The sequence below is a fragment of the Bombyx mori genome, chromosome 18, assembly GCF_030269925.1.
Source record: "Bombyx mori chromosome 18, ASM3026992v2".
NCBI lineage: Eukaryota > Metazoa > Arthropoda > Insecta > Lepidoptera > Bombycidae > Bombyx > Bombyx mori.
In genome coordinates, this window is record NC_085124.1 from 2,392,581 (window position 1) to 2,420,526 (window position 27,946).

The window sequence follows — 27,946 nt, forward strand, 5'->3', positions numbered from 1 at the left end:
GAACACGCCTAAATACAAAGAATGGAGAATTAGAGAAAGTTTAAATTCATGAAATCGTAACTTTTTTGGCCGCAAAATTGAAAACGACCCAAATCTTCATTACCAAACTGTTCCACATATCCGTTTCTTAGCACATTATACGCCGGCCCTGCGAAAACGCGGGATTCGAATGTGCTTAACTTAGTGCGATTTTTTTTAACATTCTCGATAGTGTAAAAGTTAACTCAAATTTGTATTTTTGTTTAAAGCATCGGATAGCTTAGAGAGATTATTCGTCTGTAAGATCGAAGGAAAGACACCGCGCGGGCACCCCACACACACAGCCCACTGAGTTTCTAGCCGGGTCTTTTCAGTAGTCACGACCCTCAGCATTACAGAAACGACGAGTGGAACGCTTGCCGCTAGGGGCGCTGTTCTAGCTTCATACAAATTTAAGTTAACTTTTACGCTATCGAGAATGTTAAAAAACTCGCACTAAGCACATGGGTCTGACGCTTTAACGTCGGCCCTGCGTTAATGCAAGATTCTTTTGCTTGGTAATCCGCCTTCGCCGATTACGCCGAACGTAATCTTTTTATTGTTTTACGAAAATGTACAAAATTTTAAATATTTTCTTCAAGTACTCATTGACTGTAAACAAGTGAATCCTGCCGGCGCCTAGGTTTTAGGCGATCGATACGGTGTCGGCGCTGTGATTAGGTAAATATCTCAGATGCCAGCGGCGTACAATGTGCTAATGTTAGTTTCTACATAACTTCACATCCAATCATGGCAATTATTTAGGTGCTTTTTCACAGAAACATTGTTTTGGATAAAATTAAAAACAATTTACAAACTAAAACATGAAATATCCCATTATGTGAAAATTTAATTGCTTAGTTTTCTTAACTGTAAATTGATTTGAATAGGAATTCATGTTGATTACAATCTTCCAACTAAATTTAGCATACATTTCTCACGCGTCTCTTCCCGAGTAAAAGTAAGATATTTATATTTAAAATTATGAAATAGGCACTATTAAAAAAGCATATAAGCGTAACAACAAACTTTGGTTTACACATTTTTAACAAATAATGTTTTGTTAATCGTTAAAGCGCTATTTATCTTTAGTTCATTGTTGCCTTATCATTAGAATTTCACGTCATTACGGATCCTCCCGATCCATTAACGGTGCTTTTAGGTACTTCAAGCACCGGTCACCGTCCTCGCCGAACCCGTCGCTTGCGACGAAGGGCTCGACGAGTAAGTTAACCCATAGACACAGACAACTGAGTTTCTCGCCGGATCTTCTCAGTGGGTCGCGTTTCCGATCCGGTTGTAAATTCTGCGAAGCCCCGCTTCTGCTACGGTTAGTGTTAGCAACATTGTCAGGTTTGAGCCCCGTGAGCTCACCTACATGTAAGGGCTACGCTGAAATGGCCTCGCAAGGCTATCAGTTTAGGCAGAAAAAAACCCGGAAATCCACTTAGTTTATAAAAATCACAAAAAATTAAACGTTTTATATCTTTTATTTCTGTTTATACGATAAATCTGCGTCAATTTTATGTCGAAATAATTTGTCGCTTATCCACTATAAATAAGCGAGATCATGATATCGAAACAAGCTAAGTGTTATGAGGCTAAAGTCAGTAAGAACACTATGAAATTATTACTCTAACTCACTTACTGGTGGTAGGACGTCTTTGTGAGTCCGCACGGATAGGTACCACCACCCCGCCTATTTCTGCCGTGAAGCAGTAATACGTTTCGGTTTGAAGGGTGGGGCAACCGTTGTAACTATACTGAGACCTTAGATCATATCTCAAGGTGGGTAGCGGCATTTACGTTGTAGATGTCTATGTGCTCCGGTAACCACTTAACACTAGGTGGACCGTGAGCTCGTCCACCAACCGATGCAATAAAAAAAACATGCCTGGTTAGTTACTATGGTCCAGCCTACCCCTGCCGAGACGCACTCATTCTGTGGTCTTCAAGCTCATGTTTCGATCGTGGATCATGGGGGCCCCATTCACGTTTCGTTCCGTTTCCGGGAACAATTTTACCGCAACAGGTATAATAGTAGTCTTTACTTTGGGATATCAGGAAATCGATATTGACGAAATATTATACAAGATTGCTTGAACTCATTTAAAAAAATGTGTAAAATTAAACTACGTATTGCAAAATGTAGGTATATTGAAGAAGTTTTTTTTTTAATAAATATATTTTACATATAGCGAAAAGAAACGGACTGTAAGGAGAATGAAGTCATATGAAAAACAGCAGATATGGTGACCTCTATGAAAACGCAATTATATTATTTCATTGGATTTTTTTCTGAACATACCAACTAAACAGTTCAATGAAGATAATATTTGGTTTTCTAAATCATTAATTCTTGTGTTTTCTTTATTTAATCAAAATATTCATACAGATGAGTAATAAATACATAGGTTACTTATTACTTATTTTGTATTAAAAACATATGCATAAATATTACAGGGTATTTTAATGATTGATGTTTGAAGATAAATTATGCCCGAATCTACATAGAGATTTAAGTTTTACGTAAGTTAAAATTTTTTCTGCGACTCATAAAAAAAAATTCCGAATATTAACCGAAGTCTTTTTTGCAAATGACATTTACCATTAATTTTTCCGCAAAAGGTACCTATGTAGGTATGCAAAGTATCGTGCATTATTTTGTATATACAGATTTTGCATCTGTGTTGCGAACTTAAAAACTCATGCCCTTTTGAGTGTCAATTGTGCTGATGCCGTCTAAAGTTATCTACCTACTTATTTCAGGCACAAACTTTTAAAACATACATGCCAATAAATGACGGAACTGTCAATTATTACAGTTCTAGCACAAACATCACGAATGTAATGCCAATAATCTGACAAATGTGAACGTTGTGTATTTGATCATGAGTTTCGTTTTCTGCGTTGGTGTCAGCTACCGAGGTTGTAGTTGGTCCGTCGGGCTGCCAGGCGAGGAATTACTGAGCGCGGACAGGGAGCTTGCGCGCTTCATGCTGTAAATAACATAATTTACCGATAATTCTATTTTACTTTACCTTTTTTATATGCATACAACCTTCAACAGTTGTGAAGGTCAATGTTTACCACTGTCTATAATTAGTGCAATCTACTCACACGATTACTTACCTTTTAATCGCTATGTTACGTTTACTTTGCGGATTTGTTTTAAAGATGACAGATAAATTAAACACTGTGCAAAGCTTCTATAACAAAGACAAGACTCCGTAGGCCAAGCTGTTTTACATTTAAAATATAGCAAATCATAGCCTCGTTTACCTCTCGGGATCAGTGTAGTCTACGTCAGGCAGGTGGGCGGAATGGCGGCCCGCGAGTCGATTGAACAGGCGCGCCGACGAGCGCCTCAGTGACTCGCGGAGTTTAGAGAAACTGCCACTTCGCAGCACCGCATCCGAATCCTGCCCCCGTGTTATGCAATTTACACTCCTTGGTGAAGGAATTTAGGACTATTTGGTATTTCCCAAAATAAAATTATGGCTTTTGTGGCAAAAAAATCAATAATTTAAAACTGAGAAACGTTATTTTTATAAATTGAAAATTTATCTACTAGGCTGTTTAATTCGAAATCTTTTGTCACTGGGAAAAGTCAACTGTGTTTAATGGCGGGAGTTCTGATGACATTTTCGAGGTCTACAATGAAAATGATCATTGAAATGTACACAAAACTGTGGAAGTCGATACAGAACATCAATGAATGTGAACGAGATGCTATTATCATGCACCTAATTAACCTCTAACAGAGAAAGCCGATCGGGTGTGTCGTTACGATTGTGTTTTCATGCATTTCATTCGTTTTAAACCTGACCTAAGTCTAACTAAAGATGTTTTTTTTTAATAAAGGAAAATATTCAAATATTAAGTAATATTAAGTTAAAGGCTTTGAAAAACGTCATACGTAACTTCTTTTTTTGTAAAAAAGTTTTCTCCATAATTCTACATGTAATTTCGGAATCTAAATTTAACTGTCAAAGTTAGCAAGGCTGTTAAAATATGGTTTTTATTTAAAATATAATTGTTTTAAGTTTATTGGGATTTATTTGCGAAATTTACATTATTTATAACGTAAGTATTGTTTAATAATTGTATTATGATGTACATTAAAATATTTAAAATAGGACCAGGCGTACAAATGATGTATTTTTTACACATGATTTCGCTGTTTCGATATTGTGTTCATGGGCTATAAATTGCATAACACAGTAGACTCACCTTACACACCGAAACCAAAAATAAAACAAATGAAAAAAAAATGATACATAAATATTTATTTATTAACAGTTAAAATTTACCAATCGATTTGTTATCAGACAATAATAATCAACAAAAATAAATGAAATGATAAAACTGAAACGTACTATTGAAATGGAGATTCATTATTCATTATTTTCTTTTTGTTTATTTTTTGTAATGAAAATTCACATTCTCAGACAGCACCTTCAAATTCAAAATTAGAAATATATTTATTTCAAAATTATTACAAAATCTATAATATATTTATCACTTAGACACTCATAAAGCTAAGACCGACAATATGCTAAAACACTGGAATGACAGTTTATATAAGCATCAGATATTACCGATTACAAATATCAGTAAAGATAAAATTAAAATAAAAAGTTCACGATTATAAAATTAAAATAAAACATGCATTCTTGCTATCGGAACGCAATATATCAGCAAATTAAAATCGAACATTAAATTATTATAAGCGATTATTTAAAATGATAAATAAAAAATCGTTGTTCGTATGTACATTATGCGTAAATAATATATATTTATATATACATATCATTGGGACGATTCACAAATGAAATAAATGCAAAATAATTCAACTATATATAGATATATGATCTTACGTTTTACGTAGTCGAATAAAATCGATAGCAATTATAAATCGATTTAATTCGATAAAAATTTTTGATAGCTTTATTTTTTTTTTTAATTTAAAATTGAGCATATAGACTACGTAAAAGTCACATAAAATGTGTGTCATCTTTATTAAAATAGATATACAAGACTTTTTATTTATTGATATTATAAAATCGTACTATACTAGGACGGCCGACATGCAATATTTATCACACATACCTACTTTGTATTTTTATTATAACATTTTAAAATTTTCAATAATTCCAGTACCTGACGCATGCTAAATAAATAATAACGCTAAGCTATTGACGAGAGACATTCTGAATTTCGTTAAGAAAATAGTTTATTACGAAATTCAAAATGTCGCGCGTGTATTTTTTGAGTATAGAACGCACGTGATCCCTTCGACGACGACGATCGAACACAGATAAAATCCACAGAGTATTAATTGTTCTCAACAAAATCATACATCACTTTTTTTTTCTATATAAGCAAAAGGATCAGGCACGCTTAAAGCGAGTGTGGTGTTTAAACTTTTTTAAACCTATAAAATATAATTAAAGCTATCCTACTGGTGCGGCGCATTGCTTCCCGTGTTGATGCCTAACGCATTGAACAATTTTGACTTTAAGTTCATGCGCGGTTCGCTCGTTTGATTCGTGCCCTATAATAGAAAAAAAAAGAAAAGTGTCAAAACAAAAAAAACGCAAATAATAATAATACAAAAGCGTGTATTTTAAAATATATACATATATTATTTAGTAGCGAAAAAATAAATGTGTAGGCACAGTGATATAATTTTTTTGTGATAAGCTTCATAATTAAGTAAGGCCGCTGTTTTGTGGCCGTTATACCCTATTTACAGCATGCCATATATTAAAACAACAAAAATCGACCGACAAAAGCGTGAAAACGTTTACAAAAAGATCGCATCGGAAGTGTGCATCGACCCGACGACTTGTATGAAACCCAGTGCGGTGCGAGGTAATGCGTATCGATTACCATGCTATCGATATCGATAATCAAGCCCCACGAATGTGAAGTGACGACACAATGAAGTTAACACATAAAACGATACGAAAAAAAATTGCATCTTCAATGTATTGAAGAAAATGAGCAAACGCGACAATAAGATGATCTTTGATGATAAAATCCAAACAATCATTTTACTGTCCACGACACTAATTTAGCTTACGTCACCGCTGTACATGATATAACAACAATATAATATTTACAAGTACTTATAAGCGAAGTTCCTCTGGCATATTATTATAGAATTTAAATGCCAACTTTACAATATATATTGAGGGGTGAAAGGCTTATTTGGTTATCGCTCTCGTCGAACCGGTCACTTGCGAAGAAGGGCTCGGCAAGTAAATAACCCACAGACACAGCCCACTGAGTTTCTCGCCGGATCTTCTCAGTGGGTGGCGTTTCCGATCCGGTTGTAGATTCTGCGAAGCACTGCTCTTGCTAGGGCTAGGGTTAACAACATCGTCAGGTTTGCGCCCCGTGAGCTCACCTACTTGTTAGGTTACGCTGATAATATAGCCTTTCAAGGCTATCAGCGTAGGTAGGGAAAAAAATTATTTGTTTTAAGCGAAATTCGCGACGTTTATCTTTGACAATCTTTGTAATTAAACGTGCGTTTTCGTTAACAGTTCGATGTTTGTAATTGGACTTCAATTAAGTTTACTCTATTCAAATACCCGAAGAAGGTATTTTTGTCATAATATTTTTTCCAAATTTTAAACTTTAAATGTCTCTTAAAATATCGCTTAAACCAAAATAGCCTTTCGCTCCTCGATGTAATAATATATTTTTTTCGTTTCACCAGAACATTTCTAATCTCCTCAGATTCGTTTTGTATTTATTAGATTGGCAACACTAGGCCGAGGCGCGCGGTGAGGTAAGCTAAGCGGACACACAGCAACCCCACAGAACAAGGACTAGGCGCGTGCGCTGACCTCCTCGTGGTTGTCGTGGTGGTCGAGCGAGTCGCGGGCGTGGCGGGCGCCGCCGCGGGCCCGGGACTGCTTCACGATGTCCAACGCCTAGCGACAAGTCACACTAGACTTTACCATCAACATCATCACTATCCATTACGTGTCGACCACTTTCTGTATGTTTAGTGCGAGTTTTTTTAACGTTCTCGATAGCGTAAAAGTTAACTTATATTTGTACGGAATAGGATCGTTTGCGTACGTTTGCCGCTAGGGGCGCTGTTCCAACTGCATACAAAATTGGGTTAACTTTTACGCTATCGAGAACGTTAAGAAACTCGCACTAAGTATATAGAAAACTAGCACTAAGCACACTGATCTCACTTAACTCAGAGAAACATTTCATTCCAGAGAAGCTTTCCAATTTGGAACAACAATGGCACAAATATTGTCAATTTGTTCAGTTTCAGCGGACTTATGTTAAAATACTTAAAAAAAAAACTTAAGCTATATCGAAATTTTGATTACAACGCTCACAGCGATGACTAGCGTATAATAATGACGTAATCAGTCAAACTACTTAACGCTTCAATGAAAGCAGATATCAAAGTATAATTATAAGATTACTAGCTGTACCCATCCGCTTCGCTGGGCATTTAAAATTAGCATTATTATTTCTCAACCCCACAAAGATTCTCATCATTAACGCCACCGCATTTGGTGTAGGGACTCCAACACTCATATAAATATTAGCCTATCCATTAAGTACAATACGACCGACGTAACTTGGCGAGTCCGAACTTCGCGCAGAAGGCTGCGCACAAACGTTTTTAGGAACCAAATGGTGGTATGAGCAACGTGCGCGGGGCGGAGGTCTAGGCTAGGGATTGACTCTATGTAAACACAATCGTCCCTTTATTCAATCAAATATCACAATCGATTTTTATCGGTTTGGAATTTATTGATTTTTGTTTATATGAAATAATGAATGAAATAGATTTACAAACATATTGAATGTTGTCGTTAGTAAACGAGACTTCATCTTTAATAAAAAAAAAAACTAATAACACTTTATTTTCTTGGTTGAAAGACATGATTTAGTTGAATATCAGTTATTTATCAACAACTACTACAATAGGGACTGTTCGTGAATATTTTAAACCTCCTATAAAATGGAATATAAATATATATTTTTATATAAATTTTAATCAATTTGAAAAAAAATCGATTAAACAACATCCTCAAACACGCATATTGGACATCCCTTTTCTTGACATCGTATAAATTCGGTAATTCTCGGTATGCGGTAATGTGTCTCACTCACACGCTAGCATTAGTGTCGTGTTCGTGTCGCTATCTCTGTCTTGAGTACGGGCGGCTACAAAAGTTTTCATTGATTTGTTATTATTATACTGTTTTTGTTTAGTGCTCAGTTTTTTGTTTAGTTTTAAGATTGTTTGTGTTTAAATTTGTTTTAGTATTGAGTGTCCCTTGGCATTTATACTATTCGTTAACAAAGATGCCACCAAAGCATAATAGTGTTTTAAATCGACGGCCGACAAACATAATTTTTGATTTTTTTTTAAAAAGAAAAAGAAGAAGGCGTAAAAGATGTTGACAGTTTTATTTAGAGTTGCTAACGATCTGGTGTATCGCAACGCACAGTACAGCGGATCGCAACTGAAGGCAGTGTTCGGGCTTACTTTCGAATTAATTTAATTACGTTATTTTTACCGCTTTCTGTCTTAATTTATTATTTTTTTATTACCTCTCTTTAATTTATTACGTTATTTTTATAGCTTTCTCTCTCATAGTGTTTTGATATTCATTTTATTTGTACTTGGTCCCTGTATATGGAAATTTTAATTCGTATTTTGATTTTAAAAAATGAATACTAATAACACTTTTTTTTACAAGTGTACATGCGCGAAAGTTGACCTGCGGCTATATTCAGACTCGCCAAGTTACGTCGGTCGTACTGTACATGTATTTTCTACATGGATACCAAGTTTCAAGTCAATCGGTTGCACGGTTCAGTAGTTATAATGGAACATCCGTAAAACCACTGTAGATTTATATATTAGTATAGATTTGTAAATCATTTATAAATGAGCACGAGAAACATTGAAGTTTTGAAGCCAAACAGAATTGTCTGTCTGCATTAAGGGTAACTAATTCTATTCCAATAGTATAGTTCGCTTTTTAACTTACTTGCGGTACGTGCTAATAGGGCAGCGTGCATAATGAAACATCTCAATTCTAGGGTCAGCAGACTAAAGCACATAAGTCAAAAAACTCTACTTTACAGGAATTAAAAAAAACTATTTAGAATCTTATACATTAACAAACTTAATAATGTTTATTTGAATTATATAAGTCTATAACACTAACTTATTATTAAAATTAAATATTTTAAATTAAATGTGATTATTTAATAATTAGATGACTTAAGTTATAAGGAACACAATAATAGTATGAGTTAAGTGAAAAAGATCAACAATTAAGATATATATTATAATAATATAAGTCATAAATATAAATAACAACTCAATGTTTAATTAAAATTCTTCTTCTTCATCGAGTTCTAAAATATCTGGATCAGTATTTCGTAAAGTTTCCAACGTGGGAAGACTTATGTAAAATTCATGGAAAATATCTAGTATTAAAGGGAGCAGCGAAATTAAATCTTTTTTTTCCTCGATGGATATGGGTAATGGCTGTATAGATATTATATCATCAGTTTGAGAACCCCCTATGGATGATCTCCTTTTCATAGCAACTGTCTTTATAAAATTGTCACTTTCATCTAACGGTTTCATTAAACATCCTCGGCAGACAGGTTCATGTTTACCATGCACAGTAAAAAAGTATTTTTATGTCTTCATTCTAAGCTTTTGCTTTTCAGGTTCAATAGCTCGTATTCTTTGCTTAGATTTATTTTGAATTTCCATTAAAGACGCCAAGTATGCAGATCTTTTTGCATATGACCCCATTTGCCAATATTCTGTAAATATGGCACGCCTATCAGTTAATGGTATACGTTCTTTACATTTCATTCTGCAAACAGGTAACTCTTTCAAATTCAAAATCATTTATTTCAACTTAGATGTCAGTATAACACACTTATTGAATGTCAAAATATAAATAACAATGTTATCTCTACCACCGGTTCCAAAAAAGCCACAGTCCTGAGAAGAACCGGCGAAACAAACTCAGCGGGCTTTTTTTTTTCTTTTTCTCAAATATTTTTTTTAATTCATAGTGCGATCTGATGTACATTTTCCTTTTAAAGTTTTGTATGCCTGTCCTAAGTTACGTTTTATTCTTTTTTCTCTTTTTATAGTACGTATACTCTTTTTTGGAGACACATTAGGATTCATTGAAATTTCATCACAAGTACTTGAACTTGATGTGATTGGAAGTCTCGGTAATTCATAACATGGATCTCGTACAGAATCATCACTAGAGAAGTCAAGTACAGAATAGTATGTTAAGCTACTGACTTGACCTGATGATGTCGACGGTATAGGATCGTCTACTACTAGGTTCTACTAGAACTCTGTGTTCAAAATCGACTGTTGATTTACATTTTCTAAAAAAGGACAAGACAATTAATTATCTATTTATAATGATATAATATTGATATAATTACGTAATTTGCAAATCATAATTTTGAAGATATGTGAAAATATACCTTCATTGCTTTCCAGATGAGTGGATGACGCCATTTCAACTAATTTCTTGCCTCTTTGAATATTCATCTTAAATAATTAAAATACTTAAGCACTCACACAAAACTAACCAACAAACTGTGCACAATCGACAACATTAGTAAATTAAAACCACTTACCGAAGTATTGTTTACGTTATAAATATTTTTAAGTAACCACTTTCTCTAAAGAAATGTTACATTTTGATGTTCTTTATAACATAAGTCAGACTTCTTACGTTAATAACTTTGTACTTATGGTGTTCCTTAGAACATAAGTCCAGTTATGTTTTTTAGTTCGTTTGACTATATTAGGATTTGATAAGGTTGATACAGAACGCCGCTTGAATACGCCATGAAATACTTGAGTTTGATTTATGTGCTTTAGTCAGATTGTGTGTTGAGCAAAATGTAAACCGATGATGTAATAAAAAATAAATTGAAAATTTTGACTTATGTGCTTTAGTCTGCCGACCCTAGAATTATACTTTAGTGTATTTTTTTTACCTATTATATTATACATTAAAAAAAATAAGCGGTAAAATTTCGGTTATTTTTTATTGCTTATATGGGTGGACGAGCTCACAGCCCTCCTGGTGTTAAGTGGTTCTACAACGGGACATCTACAACGTAAATGCGCCACCCACCTTGAGATATAAGTTGTAACGTCTCAAGTATAGTTACATGGCTGTCCCACCCTTCAAACCGAAACGAATTACTGCTTCACGGCAGAAATAGGCAGGGCGGTGGTACCTACCCGTGCGGACTCACAAGAGGTCCTACCACTAGTCTCTAAATAATTTATACAAAAATTTCGTTATCGTGTTTTAGAATTATCGTACCGAATTTTTCTTTTCGTGTTAGAATGAAACCGCGTTATAGGAGGATTACCTGTATCACGGTCGACTTCTATACTTTCAATTCACCCTATTCCAAAAGACTATTCTTTTGTTACCATCAAAACGTGTTTTTCCACTAATTACGTATTCAGCTAAACCTCTCAATAAATCAATACATTCCTTAGACCTAAAGTCAATCCTCTAAATACATTTTTTCCTTGTTTACAAACGCAATGACTGTATCGTGCTCTGTTTTATTTTAAATAGTAGTTTTGAAGTGAAACTTCTAATGCGACTTCATACAAGGTTGCGTTAAACGTTCAACGCTCCTTGGGAGGGGGAATTGAAAGAGACAGAGCGAGAGTGTATGCGTGGCACTCGAACGCGTGCGCGTAGTATATCTGTTACAGCGCGAGCGTTAGCAACGAGTAGCGCCCAATATTTTAATGAAGTATTTAAATATATTATATATTTATTTTTCTATAAATATAAAATTTAAATATTGAAGATGTCGCATCTCTTATACACAGCATTCCCTATTACAAGAGCCAATCTGATTTAAGGATGAAAAATGAAGAAAACCACAATAGGTACTACACATCGAAAAAGAAGTTTCACTTCATTCACGTGCCCCTAGTTGCACGCGCACCGTTTTTTGACTAGAAGGTAGTCGAGTGTGCTGTACCTCTTTCCGGCTCCGAAGGGCGCAGTCCTCGAGGGTCTCGGCGGCCTCGTACTTGCCCTGGCGCCGGTACAGCGCGCCCAGGTTCTTCAGCGTTGTGGTCACTGTCGGAGAGTCCACCTGCGGCACCACGCCCTACAGTTAGCTCTAAGTCTATCTAACTATACTGAGACCTTAGAACTCAATCTGAACGTTGTAGATGTCTATAGGCTCCAATAACCGCTTAACACTAGATGGACTGTGAGCTCGTCCACCCATCTAAACAATAAAAAAAATTCACGACGAGTTCACGGTCAGTCGGAGTCCGTAAGCAACAACAGCGTATATACCGCCACCCATCTTGAGACAAAGGTTCTAAGATCTCAGTTGCGACAGTACAGCGGCTGCCCCACCCTTCAAACCGAAACGCATTACTGCTTCACGGCAGAAATAGGCAGGGCGGTGGTACCCACCCGTGCGGACTCACAAGAGGTCCTACCACCAGTAAAGAGGTATGGTATGATGGTATCATGGTATGGCGTACCTTGGCGGCCTTGTGCCAGCCTCCGTACTCGCCGTACGGGGCGTTCTCCTTCTGCAAGTGCTTGTTCTCCTCGCGCTCCTCCGCCACTTGCCAGATGGGCTTATTGTCACCTGTCAACAGACACCAGTTAATGACAGACGTCAAATATATACCAGTACAAAAACGACATATAGATTGACTTTTCGCATTAAAAGTGTACAATTCCCAAAAATATTCGAAATTGAGTTAATATGAGGAATCATTTGGTATCATCAGTATTTTTCTCATAAATACTGTCAAAAGAGCGTAATGTAGTTTTAGTTTTTTTAGTGTACCTATGTTTTGACTGCTATTAACAAAATTAATACATAATTGTATCTTACTTTAAAAGACTATGTAACTGGTAAAAAATAAAAAATTAATGTTGCAAAGATGATTAATATTAAAAATATCACATGTTAAACTTTTAAAACACTCTCCTGTAAAATTAGTAAGTTTTTAGATTATACAGTTTTAATGCGAGAAGACGATATTTGATACTAATAATAATTAATTTACGGATGCTTGAAATAAAACGTTTTCAGAATTAACATTAATTGAATAGTAAATAGAAATTTCATTAATTACAAATTAGTAACACTACTGTGGTTAAGAGCGAAGTAGTATAAAATTAATGCAACCACATGATCCTTTTATTAAGATATTAATACAATTATTCTACCCGCCATAACCTTTCTTCTTCTTCCAGACTAAATTAGTGTACCAAATCTTTATTCAGATACTGAAGATTAAATTTTGATGTAATTCATCTTATTTCCCTCCTCCTATTTCTTACATATTAATACATAAAGGCTAGTTCATACTACAATCAAAAGGCCATCAAAGTATCCATCACCCTGTGTTATAAAAACAGATTACAAACTATATGTGACACAAGTCGGGAAGGTGTGACACAATTGGCAACAGCTGACGTTTACAACATAAACAAATAAAAAACAAACAAAAAAAAAAAAAGTAAAAGAATCTACATCCATACAGCCTTTCCTACCTGTGCCACACACAAATCCAAACTTGTGTCACTTACCTAATGTCATATTTTTATCAATCCATTATTGAGCGCACACATGTTTCACAAAAAAACACTTTTTCTTTACATTTCCAGAAAATTGCTTATCTAAAAACATGGCAAAAAATATATATTTTCGTTATCCTATATCACAACAAGAAAATAAAAAGCATTATTGAGCAAACAAAACAACAGACTATAATAATACAACCGTTTAATAAACATATTTAGTTAAATATTAAATCAACAATATTTTTTATTTAATAAAATTTACATACAAAAAATTCAGCGAATATTTTTTTTGGCAAAGCATTTTGGTTTCAACAAATAAACTGATACATAAAATAAACGGTGGTCTTAAGCAACGAAGCAAATAAAATATTTTCAAAACATTAAAAAAAACATCACGATATTTCATATTTATTTACATAACAGTTTTTTTTTTAAATGAAATATGGCAAGCGTTTCATCATCGAAATTTAATAGCTTCTTAAAAGCGATATAAGTCTTTGAGAAATTTATTTCATTAATACATTATCTCAAATTTAATAAAAAAATATTATGTAATGTATGATAATTGAATTCAGAATCATGAATAAATAATATTTAGTTTTAACAAAATTTCGTTTATTTCGACAGAACAAAAAAAAAACCCGATGAGAGATAATTTACTGCGCACCATTTTCTACAAATTTTTCGAAAAGAAGCTTGTATTTTTGCTACTAAATAACAAGCTCTTGAACGAGCGACACTTTCATTTCTATTTCTAGTTCTCAAACATTAACGCATACTACAGAAATCTAACTAATCGTCTTTCTTTAAAAAAGACGGTAGAGACGAAATAACACTTATTACCTGAAGCTATAAAATTGATAAGTGATCAATAGTAGTCAGGAGGGAGATCCTCGTCACAGTTCTGAGGATTGAATATTTCACATTCGCCAAGTTACATTGCGTTACATTGCGGGATTGGAAAACAAATTATTTCTATTGCGGAACCTAGCAACGGTGAGTTAGTTAAAAACAAAGTTCATCTCTAACTATTCTTACATTAAGTACATATCTCATTTATATCATCACGTAGTACGGTCCGAAAATTCATTCCTTCTTTATATTAGAGAATATATGAAATAAATTATTTAAACAATATACTCCAATGATTTTTCTAAGCGACAAGTTTATAACATAATAGGAGTTTCAGATAATAGCTCACACATTTCATTGCATTTCACACGTTTATCTGTAATGTTGGCAACACCGTGTAACAATAATAAAAAAAATTATCCTATACATGAAAGACGGTAGCACATTAAATAATTATAAAAGCAAGAAAAACTAACAAATGCACATAAGAGATCTCATAACACAGACAGAACTCATAAGTCTAACATTGAAATAGCAACATCAGTTTACATCTATAGCCTCTTTTTTTGTATTTTCTTATAATTTCTTATCGAACGACAGCTACCTATCTACCTAAAATAATTGTATACAATAAATAAATAAATGCATAGCGCGAACGGATTCAAGAATAAAATATAGCAACATTGAAACGAGAAAAAATAATATCATTTATGTGGTAACACCGCTATCGACACCCTGTTTTTAAAATCGTGTATTCACCGAGAAGCGTTTCCTTATAATTTATTAGCTTTTAAACGTGGCTTCGCTCGCAGTCATAGTATTTATTTTGGGTACCTTTTACGCAGAAAGTAAATATCCAGGGGTAAAAGGCTATTTGATTTAAGTGAAATTTATCTTGTAATTAAACGTGGGTTTTATTTGGTACTAGCTGACCCGGCAGACTTCGTAGTGCCTCAATCGATAAATAAAAGACCGACAGGGGACACATCAAAGGAAAAACAAAATTGTTATTTTTATTTAATTCCGAGCATTTTCATATTTATCTAACCTTTTAAACCTTCTCTGGAATTCCACAAATTATTCAAGACCAAAATTAGCCAAATCGCTCCAGCCGTTCGCGAGTTTTAGCGAGACTAACGAACAGAAATTCATTTTTATATATAGAGATTAGCATCCACAGTTCGATGTTTTTAATTGAACTTCAATTTAGTTTACTCCATTATTCAAATAGCTGAAGAAGGTATTTTTTGTTATGATATTTTTCCAAATTTAAACTTTAAATGACTCTTCTGTAAATTTTCAAAATTAAAATGTGGTATCGTGGGACACCAGGTAGGAACGAAGTTCCTTCGGCTAATGTAGAATCGACACAATTTGCAAAAAAAAAATCGTACTCAATTTTATGTAGGTTTTCTTGATTTTTCTCTTAAATTTTGCTGATTAGTTTTTATTTAAGTATAGGAAAGTATTTAGGAAATTCAGTATTTTAGGAAATAATAAATTACGTAAAATAGAAAGAGAATGGACGAGAGAACGAAAAGAAAGAGGGAGAAAGAGAAAGGTATTATACACTACTCGCTTGTGTATGCGACTGTCGCGCCTGCGCACGTCTCATATAACGGTTTTATTCCACGCACTTTTTTCCACGGATTTTTTCTTACGGTTTTACTATCACATTTTTTTCAGTTCGGTCGCGCAGCAAAATCCCTATCCCTCCAAGCCTGCCGTAAGGAACTTCGTTCCAAAAATGTCACTTAAACCAAATAACCTTAACACCTCGATATGTAGTCATGATTAAAAAAATTTTTTTGAATTTTCTCATAATGTTTTCACTTTAAGCCGCTTTCAGACTACGCTATAATATAATAGCATGTAGTATATAGCTCATAGCACAACAATATCGCACACCATACATTGTTATGGACATGTTCACACTGTACTGTACTATATATTATTGGCGTAATATACGCTGCTATACTATATGGCACTATAGTACAGCGGAGCGGTCGCGGAACTTTTTTACTTATTACCCCAAAATATTTTTGTGTAATTAACCCATGGCGAAGAACAAAAAAAAAACGAAATCGCTTCTTTTTAGCGTCTTTCATATTATAGCCCCCATGATAATTTTGAAAAAATATATTATTTTTTCGTTTCGTTTCATTTCGTTTCATCGAGTTTGAAATCACAACGATTCTAAAGAAGTTTCACTTCAATATAAACATTTTACTCACAAAAGTTTCATTTTTACCCCCCAAAATTTCATTTTACCCCTGTTCCCCGACTGCTGGTATAGCGTAATCTGAAAGCAGCTTTAGTTTAGACACAAATTCATTCAAACCACTGGATTTAAAGTGAATAAAAGGTAGCAGCTTACCCCGGACTAACACATGAACAGAAAATTGTAAAGAAACTTGTTTCTCAAGGAATTCAAGATAAGAAATCTTCAGCATTTATTATATTTAATATATTCATTATGTTATTAAGGCACAGTTTTATAAGTCATTCTTTTTCCTTTATATATGAATATTGCACGTTGAAAAATGTTCGTATACTAAAATATATTCAATTTCTTATTCGGTAAGACTTTAGCAATCAGTCGAGTTGGGAATGTAGGAAATAGAACGTATAACTCGTTATAAATAATGACCATCGAATTGATTTCATATAAACAGGTGAATATTTAATATGTACATTGTAAATATTTATTTGAATCACGCATAACACTTTTACCTCGGAACGATACCTTAAAGATTAATTAGCTAAGTTCTATGTTCTCTTAGAACGCTTATAGCTACGGGTGCTGGGTTATGTTATTTTTTAGGTTTTTTTAACGATGCTATATATTCTGAAAATGCAAACGAAAATAAATTTTACTAAAATACGAATTATGTGTACATTCTACGTTCATATAAAAATATAAATTTTCAAAATATGCTATAAAATAATAATAAAATATTTTTTGGCAAAAAAAAAACCTTATAAAGTTTAATTATTGGCAGGTGACCGTTGGAGAATAATGATCACTTACCGTCAATGGTTCCGAATTCTCGTTCATGAGCCCGCGTCAACACCTGCTTGTAGAGAGTCTCGGCTTCCTTGTATTTGCCCTGCGAAAGAATTACCCAAATATTATACATTCTTTAATGATTACTCTACTTTAGTGTTAGTTTTTACTGGTGGTAGGACCTCTTGTGAGTCCGCACGGGTAGGTATCACCGCCCTGCCTATTTCTGCCGTGAAGCAGTAATGCGTTTCGGCTTGAAGGGTGGGGCAGCCGTTGTAACTATACTGAGACCTTAGAACTTATATCTCAAGGTGGGTGGCGCATTTACGTTGTAGATGTCTATGGGCTCCAGTAACCACTCAACCCCAGGTGGGCCGTGAGCTCGTCGTCAACCCATCTATGCAATAAAAATAAAATAAAAAACGCAACTCATCTGAAATCATCCAAAATTATTTCTAATTTGTTGTAAGATAGCAAGCACTATACGCATTACAATTATTTTAAGTAAATAGTGATGTTTAGCGTTGATTTAGTGTTTACAAAACAGTTATACAATAAAATACATAAAATGGATATAACAATGTTACATGAGATGACATTAAATAATGTTCAAGTATAGGTCACTTAGACATCGGAGAACTCTAGAAGCAACATTCAGGGAATTTGTTTAAATTTTTTATATTTGAACAAATTCAAAGACACTAAATAGTGAACGAGTGAGTTACTACACATTCAGACCAGTGTGCTTAGTACGAGTTTTTTAACGTTTTCGATAGCGTAAAAGTTAAGTCAAATTTGTATGCAGTTGGAACGTTGCCTACGTTTGCCGCTAGGGGCGCTGTTCCAACTGCATAGAACGTTAAAAACTCGCACTAAGCACACTGGAGACACAATGAATTGACTAATGAACACTAAATCCCACAGCTGCACTGCCGCGGTGTACCGGTAAATAAACAAATGTGTACTCGCCTGTTTGAGATAGCAGGAGGCGAGGTTGTTCTTGGTCTTGGCAACGTTGGGGTCGTCGGGTCCGAGCTTGCTCTCGTAGATCTCGAGCGCGCGCTGGTAGTACTGCTCCACCTCCTCGTACTTGTTCTGGAACGAGCGCGTGACGTGAGAGAGCGTCGGGGGGCGGGGCGGGGGGTTGGGGGCGGGGGCGGACCTGGTTCTGGCAGAGCAGCGCCAGGTTGTTGAGCTGCTTGGCGACGTCGGGGTGGTCGCGGCCCAGCACGGCCTCGCGGATGCACAGCGCGCGCTTGCACAGCGGCTCCGCCTCGCGGTACTTGCCTGCAACCACACACATCCATTACACACGCGCCAACAAACTTAATAGTAAGAAAACAAGTATTAAGTATAAAGGGTTTTAATTATATTAGTTTACTAGAGAGAGTACCCGTTCGCCTTGCCGGGCATTTAAAATTAACATTATTATTATTTCCCTCATAAAGACGCCTAATTATTAACGCCCCTGCAACTGGTGTAGGGAGTCCAACACTTGTATAAATATTAGCCTATCCATTAAGTACATGTATTTTCTACATGGATACCAAGTTTCAATTCAATCGGATGCACGGTTCAGTAGTTATGAACGGAATATCCGTAAAACCACTGTACATTTATATATTAGTATAGATTACAATTTTAGTAGTATTTATTTTAAAAAATATTTTTATTTATTTATTTCTTATGTGGGTGGGCTTACAGCCCCGAGCCAAGGAATCCATAGACATCTACAACGTAAATGCTGCCATGTACCTTGAAGATATGACGGGAACAATTTAACTTTAACCATTTTGAAATGTTGAGCTCTTCCAACTACGCCCTAACTGGTAGGTGAGCTCACGGACTCAACTTGACAAAATTTGCTAACACTGACTCTAGCAAGAGCAGTGCTTTGCAGAATCTACCACCGGATCGGAATCGCAAGGCATTGAGAGGATCCGGCAAGAAACTCAGTGGGTTAAAGTTCTTGTGTCCCCCAAGCTAACGTTGGATGCAGAAGTAGAGAAATCATCACCTCGCTTCCCGTAGAGCACGGCGAGGTTGTTGAGCGTGGCGGCCACGGCGGGGTGGTTCTCGCCGAGGGTCTTCTCCCGGATGGACAGAGCGTCGTTCAGCAGGTTGGCGGCTTCCTTGTATTTGTTTTGGTCTCTACAATACCAAATACAATATGAGTTTTAATGCTAGAGAATAAAATTTCAATTAGTTTGCAGTGTCAGCTTAGAATATTCCCCCGACCACCCCAACCTCTCCCCGTTGGTGTCGTAAAAGGAATCATTAATGTACTCCTGTGTATAACCGATATTCACAGACTACATACAGGCCTTTTAAATTATATATTAAGAAGATTATACAAGCATTTTTTTTTAATTGCTTAGATGGGTGGACTAGCTCACAGCCCACCTGGTGTTAAATGATTACAGATACTCACTTACCTTACTACTTACCTTAGAACATATATCTCAAAGTGGGTGACGGATTTACGTTGTAAATGTCTATGGGCTCCAGTAACCACTTAACATCAGGTGGGCTGTGAGCTCGTTTACCCACCTAAGCAATAAAAAAATCTATTACAGACATAGATTTAGCGAAAAAGAATTTGTAAGCAAAAATTAAAATAGTTTCATTTGACGACCTGTAAACAAGAGCCAGTATGTTCAGCATGGTGGCGACATCGGGATGGTCGTGGCCCGAAGTCTTCTCCAGGTCTTCGAGTGCTTGCTTGCAGAGGGGCACGGCGACCTCGTACCGGCCCTGCGACGCGTACTGTATGACCAGGTTGTGGAGCGTGCGCAGGCGGGCCGGGATCTCGTACCCGGCGTTCACTTGCTGGGCGAAGTGCATCGGCGGCGTCGGCGACATCGCTGTAACATTGTTTACATTGTCGTCTTCTCAAACTTTTTCGTCTGTGTGTTGCATGTCGCGGGACGGTCGGCCGCGGAGTAGGGATAAAGTGAAAAGCGCTCGTCAGAGCAGCCAAGACCAATATGGCGGCGCCTAGAGCTCGCAGCAGCTGACCGTGTAGTGTAAAGACTATTACTCATTTGTACCAGTGCTGCAGTAATGTTACTACAATAGACATAATGAATGCTTATCCGCCACTTTGAGACACGTGAGGCACAAACACAGCATCACTGACAATCTGTGGACTCGTCCGAAGAGGCAGCATTTAAAGCAGTTCCTTACATTTATTATTCCTGTTGTCGTCGTGGTCATCGTCAGGGAACAGCTCGACCATCGGGTCCTCGCGTTTCTTCTCGCCCTGACCTGTACGGTTACTGTCCGACTCTTCGTTTATGTCGCTGTCGTATTTACTGCAACAATCCACAATGAGCTTTCATTCATCAATTCGATTTCAATATTTCTCAATAATAAAATCGTTAGTATTATCGACATTTACGTCGGAGACAAAATCATTTCCATACTACGGAGGGTAGATAAAGGAGACCTTTCTAATATGAGGATTAAACCGACAAAATGCTTAAAACTTAAAAACCGTTTACGAAATGTCCAAATTGGCGCTAGTGAGTCGTCTATTATCAAAGGTGGCAATCTGTGCATTTGGACAAAAAAATGTTATTGATATGTCAATACAGATTGATTTGAATATAATCGTCTCCTTCAAAGAATACGGTTCAAAACCCGCATTAAATAAAGGTTAATACTTAACCTGTTATTTATCTAAGATGTCGTTCAGAAGAGTTTTGTGACTGCCAATGGAATACAAAGTCAATAATTCGTTTTTCTGATTTACCAATAATTGTCCAAAAGTCACATTGCCGGCTTTGATACTAGTCGACTCTAGTATCGCATGAGGATTAGATACGGTAAATTGTCAAATACAAAATTTATAAATGAGTTTAAACGTCGTGGCACGTACATACGTTAATCGCTAACCTATATTAATAATAGAATAAAAACTTTTGTGTGTGACAGACATTTGTCGATACAGAGTTGATTTTGTTATTATCTACCCTTCATGATGTCATAGGGTAACATTAATAATTGTACTCTCGAATCTTTTTCCATTAATTGGAAGTCATTTTGAAAGTGTTTCTTGAATATTTATTTATATTAATAGGCAGAGGACAAAACGGTTTAATAGTTTTTGTTAACCGTATTTTCTCTTTTTTATTCCATAGCTCGGTAGGTTATTCTATGGCAACATACAGCATGATGATAATTTTAAATAATTGTAAATAGACATGCTTTAGATTTAGATATTCCAAAACAATTTAATATACACTAAAAACAATAATCATCGAAATCGGTTGGCGTGATATTGAGTTATTGAGTTATTCATCTATTATGTCGCGCACGTACTTAATGCAAATTTAAGACTTATATGGTTTTCTCATGGGTACCATTATCAGAACTGGACTAAATTGAAATGGGACCACACGGGGAGCGTCAGCTTTCTAATAAAAAAAAGAATCATCAAAATCGATTCACTCAGTCAATATTTCATCCCATATCATTTCATTTAATTTCATCCCAGTTGATCTCAAATTAATCATCTTAATTTTATTTCATTTCATTTCACTCTATATTATCATTTTTCATATAATTAAGAATATAAAAAAAGTAAGATATGACTTAAAGGTCTTAGTTACCAGGTCATAAAATCCTTTAAAAAAATTGTCACAAGTATTTGTAGATTTAATTCTTAATGTACGTTAGTTTTTTGTCTTACCGTATGGAAGCCATGAACTCCAAATGCTTATTCTCCTCCTCCAGCTGTGCTACGCGTTGTTCGGAAGCCTGCAGGTGCTGCTGAGCTGCAGCCAGCTCGTCCCTCAGCCAGGCGTTCTCTTGGCACAGCCTGCGGACCTGCGTGCGGAGTTTTTGCTTCTCTGCCTCGACGGACTGAAGGTGAGATGCCAGAGCCGTCATTACCTGTAGGAAAAGGTATAAAAATGTGGTTAAAAGCTTCTTTTTTTGTCAGGAGGAAAACGCCGGACTTTCGCCCTTCACTGGGGATGGAGGGCGGGGCATGTCGGAGTCGAAGCGACTAAAACCTCCTGTCGCTCAACAACCAGCATGCGAACCTCGCATGAGACAGAGCTTATGGAAAGGCAAAGGGGGGAAAGAGAAGCGTTTAGTGCGGAGCACATCTCTCCCATCACCCTCCCCCTCGGGACGCCGGGCCGGCGGTCGTCGGCGCCACGACCACCAGCCCTCTCGGTCGGCAGGCTATCCAAAGCCCATCTAAGGTTAAAAGCTTAGCATAATTCGTCTTCTCGTATTAAAATTGTATAATCTCAAAACTTACTAATTTTACAGGAGAGTGTAACATGTGATATTTTTTATATTAATCATCTTTGCTACATTTATTTTTAATTTTTTACCAGTTGCATTATCTGTCTTTTAAAGTAAGATAAAATTATGTATTAATTTTGTCAATAGTAGTCAAAAAATAGGTAAACTAAAAAAAAACGCTCTTTTGACAGTATTTATAGGAAAAATACTGGTGATACCAAATGATTCCGCATATTAACTCAATATTTTAGAAAATTGTACACTTTTAATGCGAAAAGACGAATTATGTATAACTAGTGGTCCCCCAGTAGTCGAAATTCGACTATAATTAATTGAAATTTTAAGTTTGAACATTATTTGGGTTCTATTGTCGAAGACTATTTTACTCTAAAACCCAGATTACGCCAAGACTTGTTATTGATGTGTATTTTTAATCCATAATTTAAATAAATATTTACATTCTGCACTCCTTCTCTATATTCTCTATAAGTGAAGAAAATTTCATACTCCTCCTCCGTCCGCGCAATTACGTCGTAAAAAGGGATACAAAGTTTTTGCTTCACCTACTATTAAATATAGATAAAATAATATCAGAGGATCAGCCCTGTACTTCCTCCGAGATTATACCCTAAATGCCAATGAAATACCTTTTAATTATAATAAGATACTGAAGTGTATCAGTAAAAACTTTTCTCACTTGATATCCTTTCTCAAAAATATTTAAGTACTGCAGTCAACTTTTTATTTTTACTGCTTAGATGGGTGGACGGCCTCACAGCTCACCTGGTGTTAAGTGGTTACTGGAGCCCATAGACATCTACAACGTAAATGTGCCACCCACCTTGAGATATAAGTTCAAAGGTCTCAAGTATAGTTTCAACGGCTGCCCAGCCTAACAAACCGAAACGCATTACTGCTTCACGGCAGAAATAGGCAGGGTAGTACCTACCCGCGTGGACTTTTAAGAGGTCCTACCACCAGTAATTACGCAAATTATAATTTTGCGGGTTAACTCCATATTTTTTCTCTTTGGTTTAATTTCATGAAGGTTAACATCACTCATTTTATCTACTTAGAAGGACGCTTAGAGTGTTGTCAAAGTTATAAGATATATTAACTGCTGGCTGCAGAAGCATTCGATGGGAATTCGAACAAAACCGTCTTCGGTTCCTGCACAGCAACAGCAAATAACTTTAGTCGATGCTCAGACCTGTTTCTCTGGGTTTGTTAAATATAACTCGATACGCGAGACAGTTGGCAATGATATTTCTAGAATTAGGTTCATTACGGAAACGGAACGATTCTCGATCGATTTTTAAAAATATTTTTTATAGTTCTTTAAAAAACTGAGCATTTAGAGACACGAGCCCATTGCATTGGATGAATGAACGACCTTTTAGCTCATTTGCTGTGAAATAGTTGTCGGAGCTCATGGAAATCGCAACGTTAATGTTCTCAACCTCTTTGAGTCATGAGGTTCAATTCCGACGTAACCTAAGACCTTTCGATTACAAAGTACGTAGGATACCATTCGAACTCTTGATTGTATTCAATTCAGTATACATAAGAAGGTACGATCTTCAAGCACTAGAGATTTCGACCTTGCCTCTAGGTCAAGGACAATAACCTTGAATGGCAACGGGTTGTCGTGATACAGTCGTCGTGGCCTAAAGGATAAGACGTCCGGTGCATACTTGTTGAGCGATGCACCGGTGTTCGAATCTCAGGCAGGTACCAATTTTTCTAATGAAATACGTACTCAACGAATGTTCACGATTGACTTCCACGGTGAAGGAATAACATCGTGTAATAAAAATCAAACCCGCAAAATTATAATTTGCGTAATTACTGGTGGTAGGACCTCTTGTGAATACGCACGGGTAGGTACCACCACCCTGCCTATTTCTGCCGTGAAGCAGTAATGCGTTTCGGTTTGAAGGGTGGGGCAGCCGTTGTAACTATACTTGAGACCTTAGAACTTATATCTCAAGGTAGGTGGTGCATTTACGTTGTAGATGTCTATGGGCTCCAGTAACCACTTAACACCAGGTGGGCTGTGAGCTCGTCCACCCATCTATGCAATAAAAAAAAGTCACTGGATAAATATTAATGTTCAGTATGATCAACTTAATATTATAATAAGGAATACTTTCGTAAGGTTTAACGAGTCGTGGTCAATCGAAAATTCTTTTATTAACCGACTTCAAATAAAAAGAGAACGAGGTTCTCAATTCAGAGTGTTATCTTTTTTGATGCGTTCGTTCCATTTTTTGGTTTTAAAACCCCGATGAATGGTTTGTTATAGCTTGACGAACATAGAAGTAAGGAAAACTACATAGCTTGTTGTTTTTATTTACAGTTGAAGCACCGAGCTGTCAACCCTCCTTGGGTTAGATTACGTTAGATTTTTACGAAATATAGACGAACTTTTACCGTAACCTTTTTAGAATGATCGTGGTAAGCTTTTTACCAATGAAGTTTAGCTGAAGCGTCGAGATCCGCTGCTAAAATTGGTCACCCTTAGTTGTGGCTTATGAAAAATTATTTGTACTAATAACAGGATGGCAGCGGTCAATAGTTTTTTTTTTTTTTGAGAGGAAAGATAACCTGGCTCAGTGGCCTTTTTTGCCAGGACAGGTAGGTAGGCGAGAAAAGGCTCAGCCAGGAAGGAGGAGATTTGCTAACAGCTGCTTGAATGCCTACGGAGAAAATCTAACAACTCAAGGGCAGCTGCTTCACGAAAGAAGCTGCCACCGGATAGGAATCACGACCCGCTGAGAAGATCCGGCGAGAAACTCAGCGAGTTGGTCAATAATATCGACGCAACATTTATACGAAAATAAAAACATTTTAATTTCTTATCAATGACGATGGAAAGAAATCGAAAACTGCTAAACTATAATAATATGGGGCTCGTGGTGCCCATCTATGACCATGGTTTCTTCAGAAAGTTTAAGCTATAGCTTTGCCCGTTTACCATGTTATCGACCAGAAAATGGTTCAGTAATCGAAGCGGTTTTATGTACAATATTACCCACTTAAAAGAATTTCGTTGATTATTATTAGCTGGAGATTTGAAACACGCAAACATAAAAAAACAGAATTATTAACAATTCATTTTACTTCGCTGGAGCTTCAGAATGTAAATTGATATGTAATATCTTTTTTATTATTATCTACTGTTTAATGTAATTTGTACCTTGATATATCCATATCTACCATACAACAGATTCCATTCACTGCCAGTCTGGCAGAATTGTTTTTACTGGCGGTAGGACCTCTTGTGAGTCCGCACGGCTAGGTACCACCACCCTGCTGATTTCTGCCGTGAAGCAGTAATGCGTTTCGGTCTGAAGGGTGGGGCAACCGTTGTAACTATACTGAGACCTTAGAACTTATATCTCAAGGTGGGTGGCGCATTTACTTTGTAAATGTCTATGGGCTGCAGTAACCACTTAACACCAGGTGGGCTGTGAGCTCGTCCACCCATCTATGTAATAAAAAAATACAGTAACGTAGGAGGAACTTTTAAACCACTAAAAAGGGATTTAAAAAAAATGCACGAATTTTTCCAACTTCCGTCTGTGGTACTAATATAGTCCTCTCCTAATTTAGCTTCGTCTTGTCTATCTTGGTACAATACCTTTATATTTCTGAAGCATTATGTATATCGGTCGAAACGTCGGGTTAGTGTTTAACGGCCACAAAACAATTACACACTTTATTATAATAAATTCCCGAGGGCTATTGTACCAAAAACTTTAGAGCAAAATTAAATTTAAAAGTAATTTAATAACGAGGGCTCATTAGACAGTTAACGACTATGTTAATGACGAAAGTACGTAGAATTTATGCTCCACATGGCCACAGCACGAACAGATCTTGTGCCAGAGATAATTAACTCAGAAGTTTCTTCAAGTTCAAGTCATCTTTATTGAACGTACCTATTTAATAATACAGTGCAACCTAACAAATTCCCGAGGGCTATTTCACCAAAAACTTTAGAACATAATTAAATTTAAAAGTAATTTAATAACGAGGGCTCATTAGACAGTTAACGACTATGTTAATGACGAAAGTACGTAGAATTTATGCTCCACATGGCCACAGCACGAACAGATCTTGTGCCAGAGATAATTAACTCAGAAGTTTCTTCAAGTTCAAGTCATCTTTATTGAACGTACCTATTTAATAATACAGTGCAACCTAACAAATTCCCGAGGGCTATTTCACCAAAAACTTTAGAACATAATTAAATTTAAAAGTAATTTAATAACGAGGGCTCATTAGACAGTTAACGACTATGTTAATGACGAAAGTACGTAGAATTTATGCTCCACATGGCCACAGCACGAACAGATCTTGTGCCAGAGATAATTAACTCAGAAGTTTCTTCAAGTTCAAGTCATCTTTATTGCACGTACCTATTTAATAATACAGTGCAACCTCGATATAACAAATCGGTAGGGAACAAGTAAATATTCGTTATATCTAGCAATTCGGTAAACTGAGGTTTGTTATATTAAGGTTAGGTTGGTCTACCATTTGTTATAACGAGGTAAAAAAAAAATTTATTTTATTTACTTCAACATTACATACTCATCTTACTAATCACTTTCAACTTACTATCAACTTTTACTAATAAATGATAACACATTTCTATCAAATTACTGTATGTTTTTTTCTACTTAAAAACCATTAGGTAGGTAACATTTTTTCTCAAACCTTTCGAGACCGATTTACACACTATGGGAATAAGGGTCATATTGTTGGGAACGTTATATGAAGGTTTTGAGTTTACAAAATTCGTTATAAAGAGGTTGTTCGCAATGTAAAGGCATATTTTACATTGACTCTTATGAATAATTCAAGGGGATAACGAATTTGTTTAATCGGGGACGTCGTTATATTGAGGTTCGTTTTTTTTGTTTATTTTTTCGCACATGAGTGAACGAGCTCACAGCGCACCTGGTGTTAAGTGGTGATCGGAGCCCATAGACATCTACAACGTAAATACCGCCACCCACCTTGAGTTCTAAGGTCTCAGTATAGTTAGAACGGCTGCCCCACCCTTCAAACCGAACCGCATTACTGCTTCACGGCAGAAATAGGCAGGGTGGTGGTACCTACCCGTGCGGACTCACAAGAGGTCCTACCACCAGTA

The 27,946-nt window shown here is 36.0% G+C and overlaps 1 protein-coding gene and 1 long non-coding RNA gene across 13 annotated transcripts in view; both read right to left on the reverse strand.

Moving 5' to 3' along the window:
• Positions 1–2,221: 2,221 nt before the first annotated feature.
• Positions 2,222–27,946, reverse strand: part of LOC101742454 (kinesin light chain) — a 73,639-nt gene continuing 47,914 nt past the window's right edge. For 6 of the 12 annotated variants that reach the window (XM_062673561.1, XM_012692131.3, XM_062673557.1 and 3 more), the window contains 11 exons: positions 22,217–22,419; positions 20,710–20,837; positions 20,159–20,387; positions 19,541–19,674; positions 18,686–18,810; positions 18,493–18,618; positions 17,548–17,626; positions 12,608–12,717; positions 12,088–12,204; positions 6,879–6,965; positions 4,286–5,575 (listed from right to left, as the gene is read on the reverse strand). In XM_062673561.1, coding sequence (XP_062529545.1) covers positions 5,480–5,575; positions 6,879–6,965; positions 12,088–12,204; positions 12,608–12,717; positions 17,548–17,626; positions 18,493–18,618; positions 18,686–18,810; positions 19,541–19,674; positions 20,159–20,387; positions 20,710–20,837; positions 22,217–22,419 — 1,434 coding nt within the window. In that variant the 3' untranslated portion in view covers positions 4,286–5,479. Of the gene's footprint in view, positions 3,018–4,285; positions 5,576–6,878; positions 6,966–12,087; positions 12,205–12,607; positions 12,718–13,849; positions 17,365–17,547; positions 17,627–18,492; positions 18,619–18,685; positions 18,811–19,540; positions 19,675–20,158; positions 20,388–20,709; positions 20,838–22,216; positions 22,420–27,946 lie in introns of those variants that run through there. The other 6 variants (XM_062673564.1, XM_004928078.5, XM_062673562.1 and 3 more) reach the window with 3 other exon arrangements.
• LOC134200540 (uncharacterized) lies at positions 7,665–12,081 on the reverse strand. The gene is made up of 2 exons (XR_009975503.1): positions 10,705–12,081; positions 7,665–9,911 (listed from the first exon to the last, which is right to left on the reverse strand). It is a non-coding gene; the product is annotated as an uncharacterized LOC134200540 (long non-coding RNA).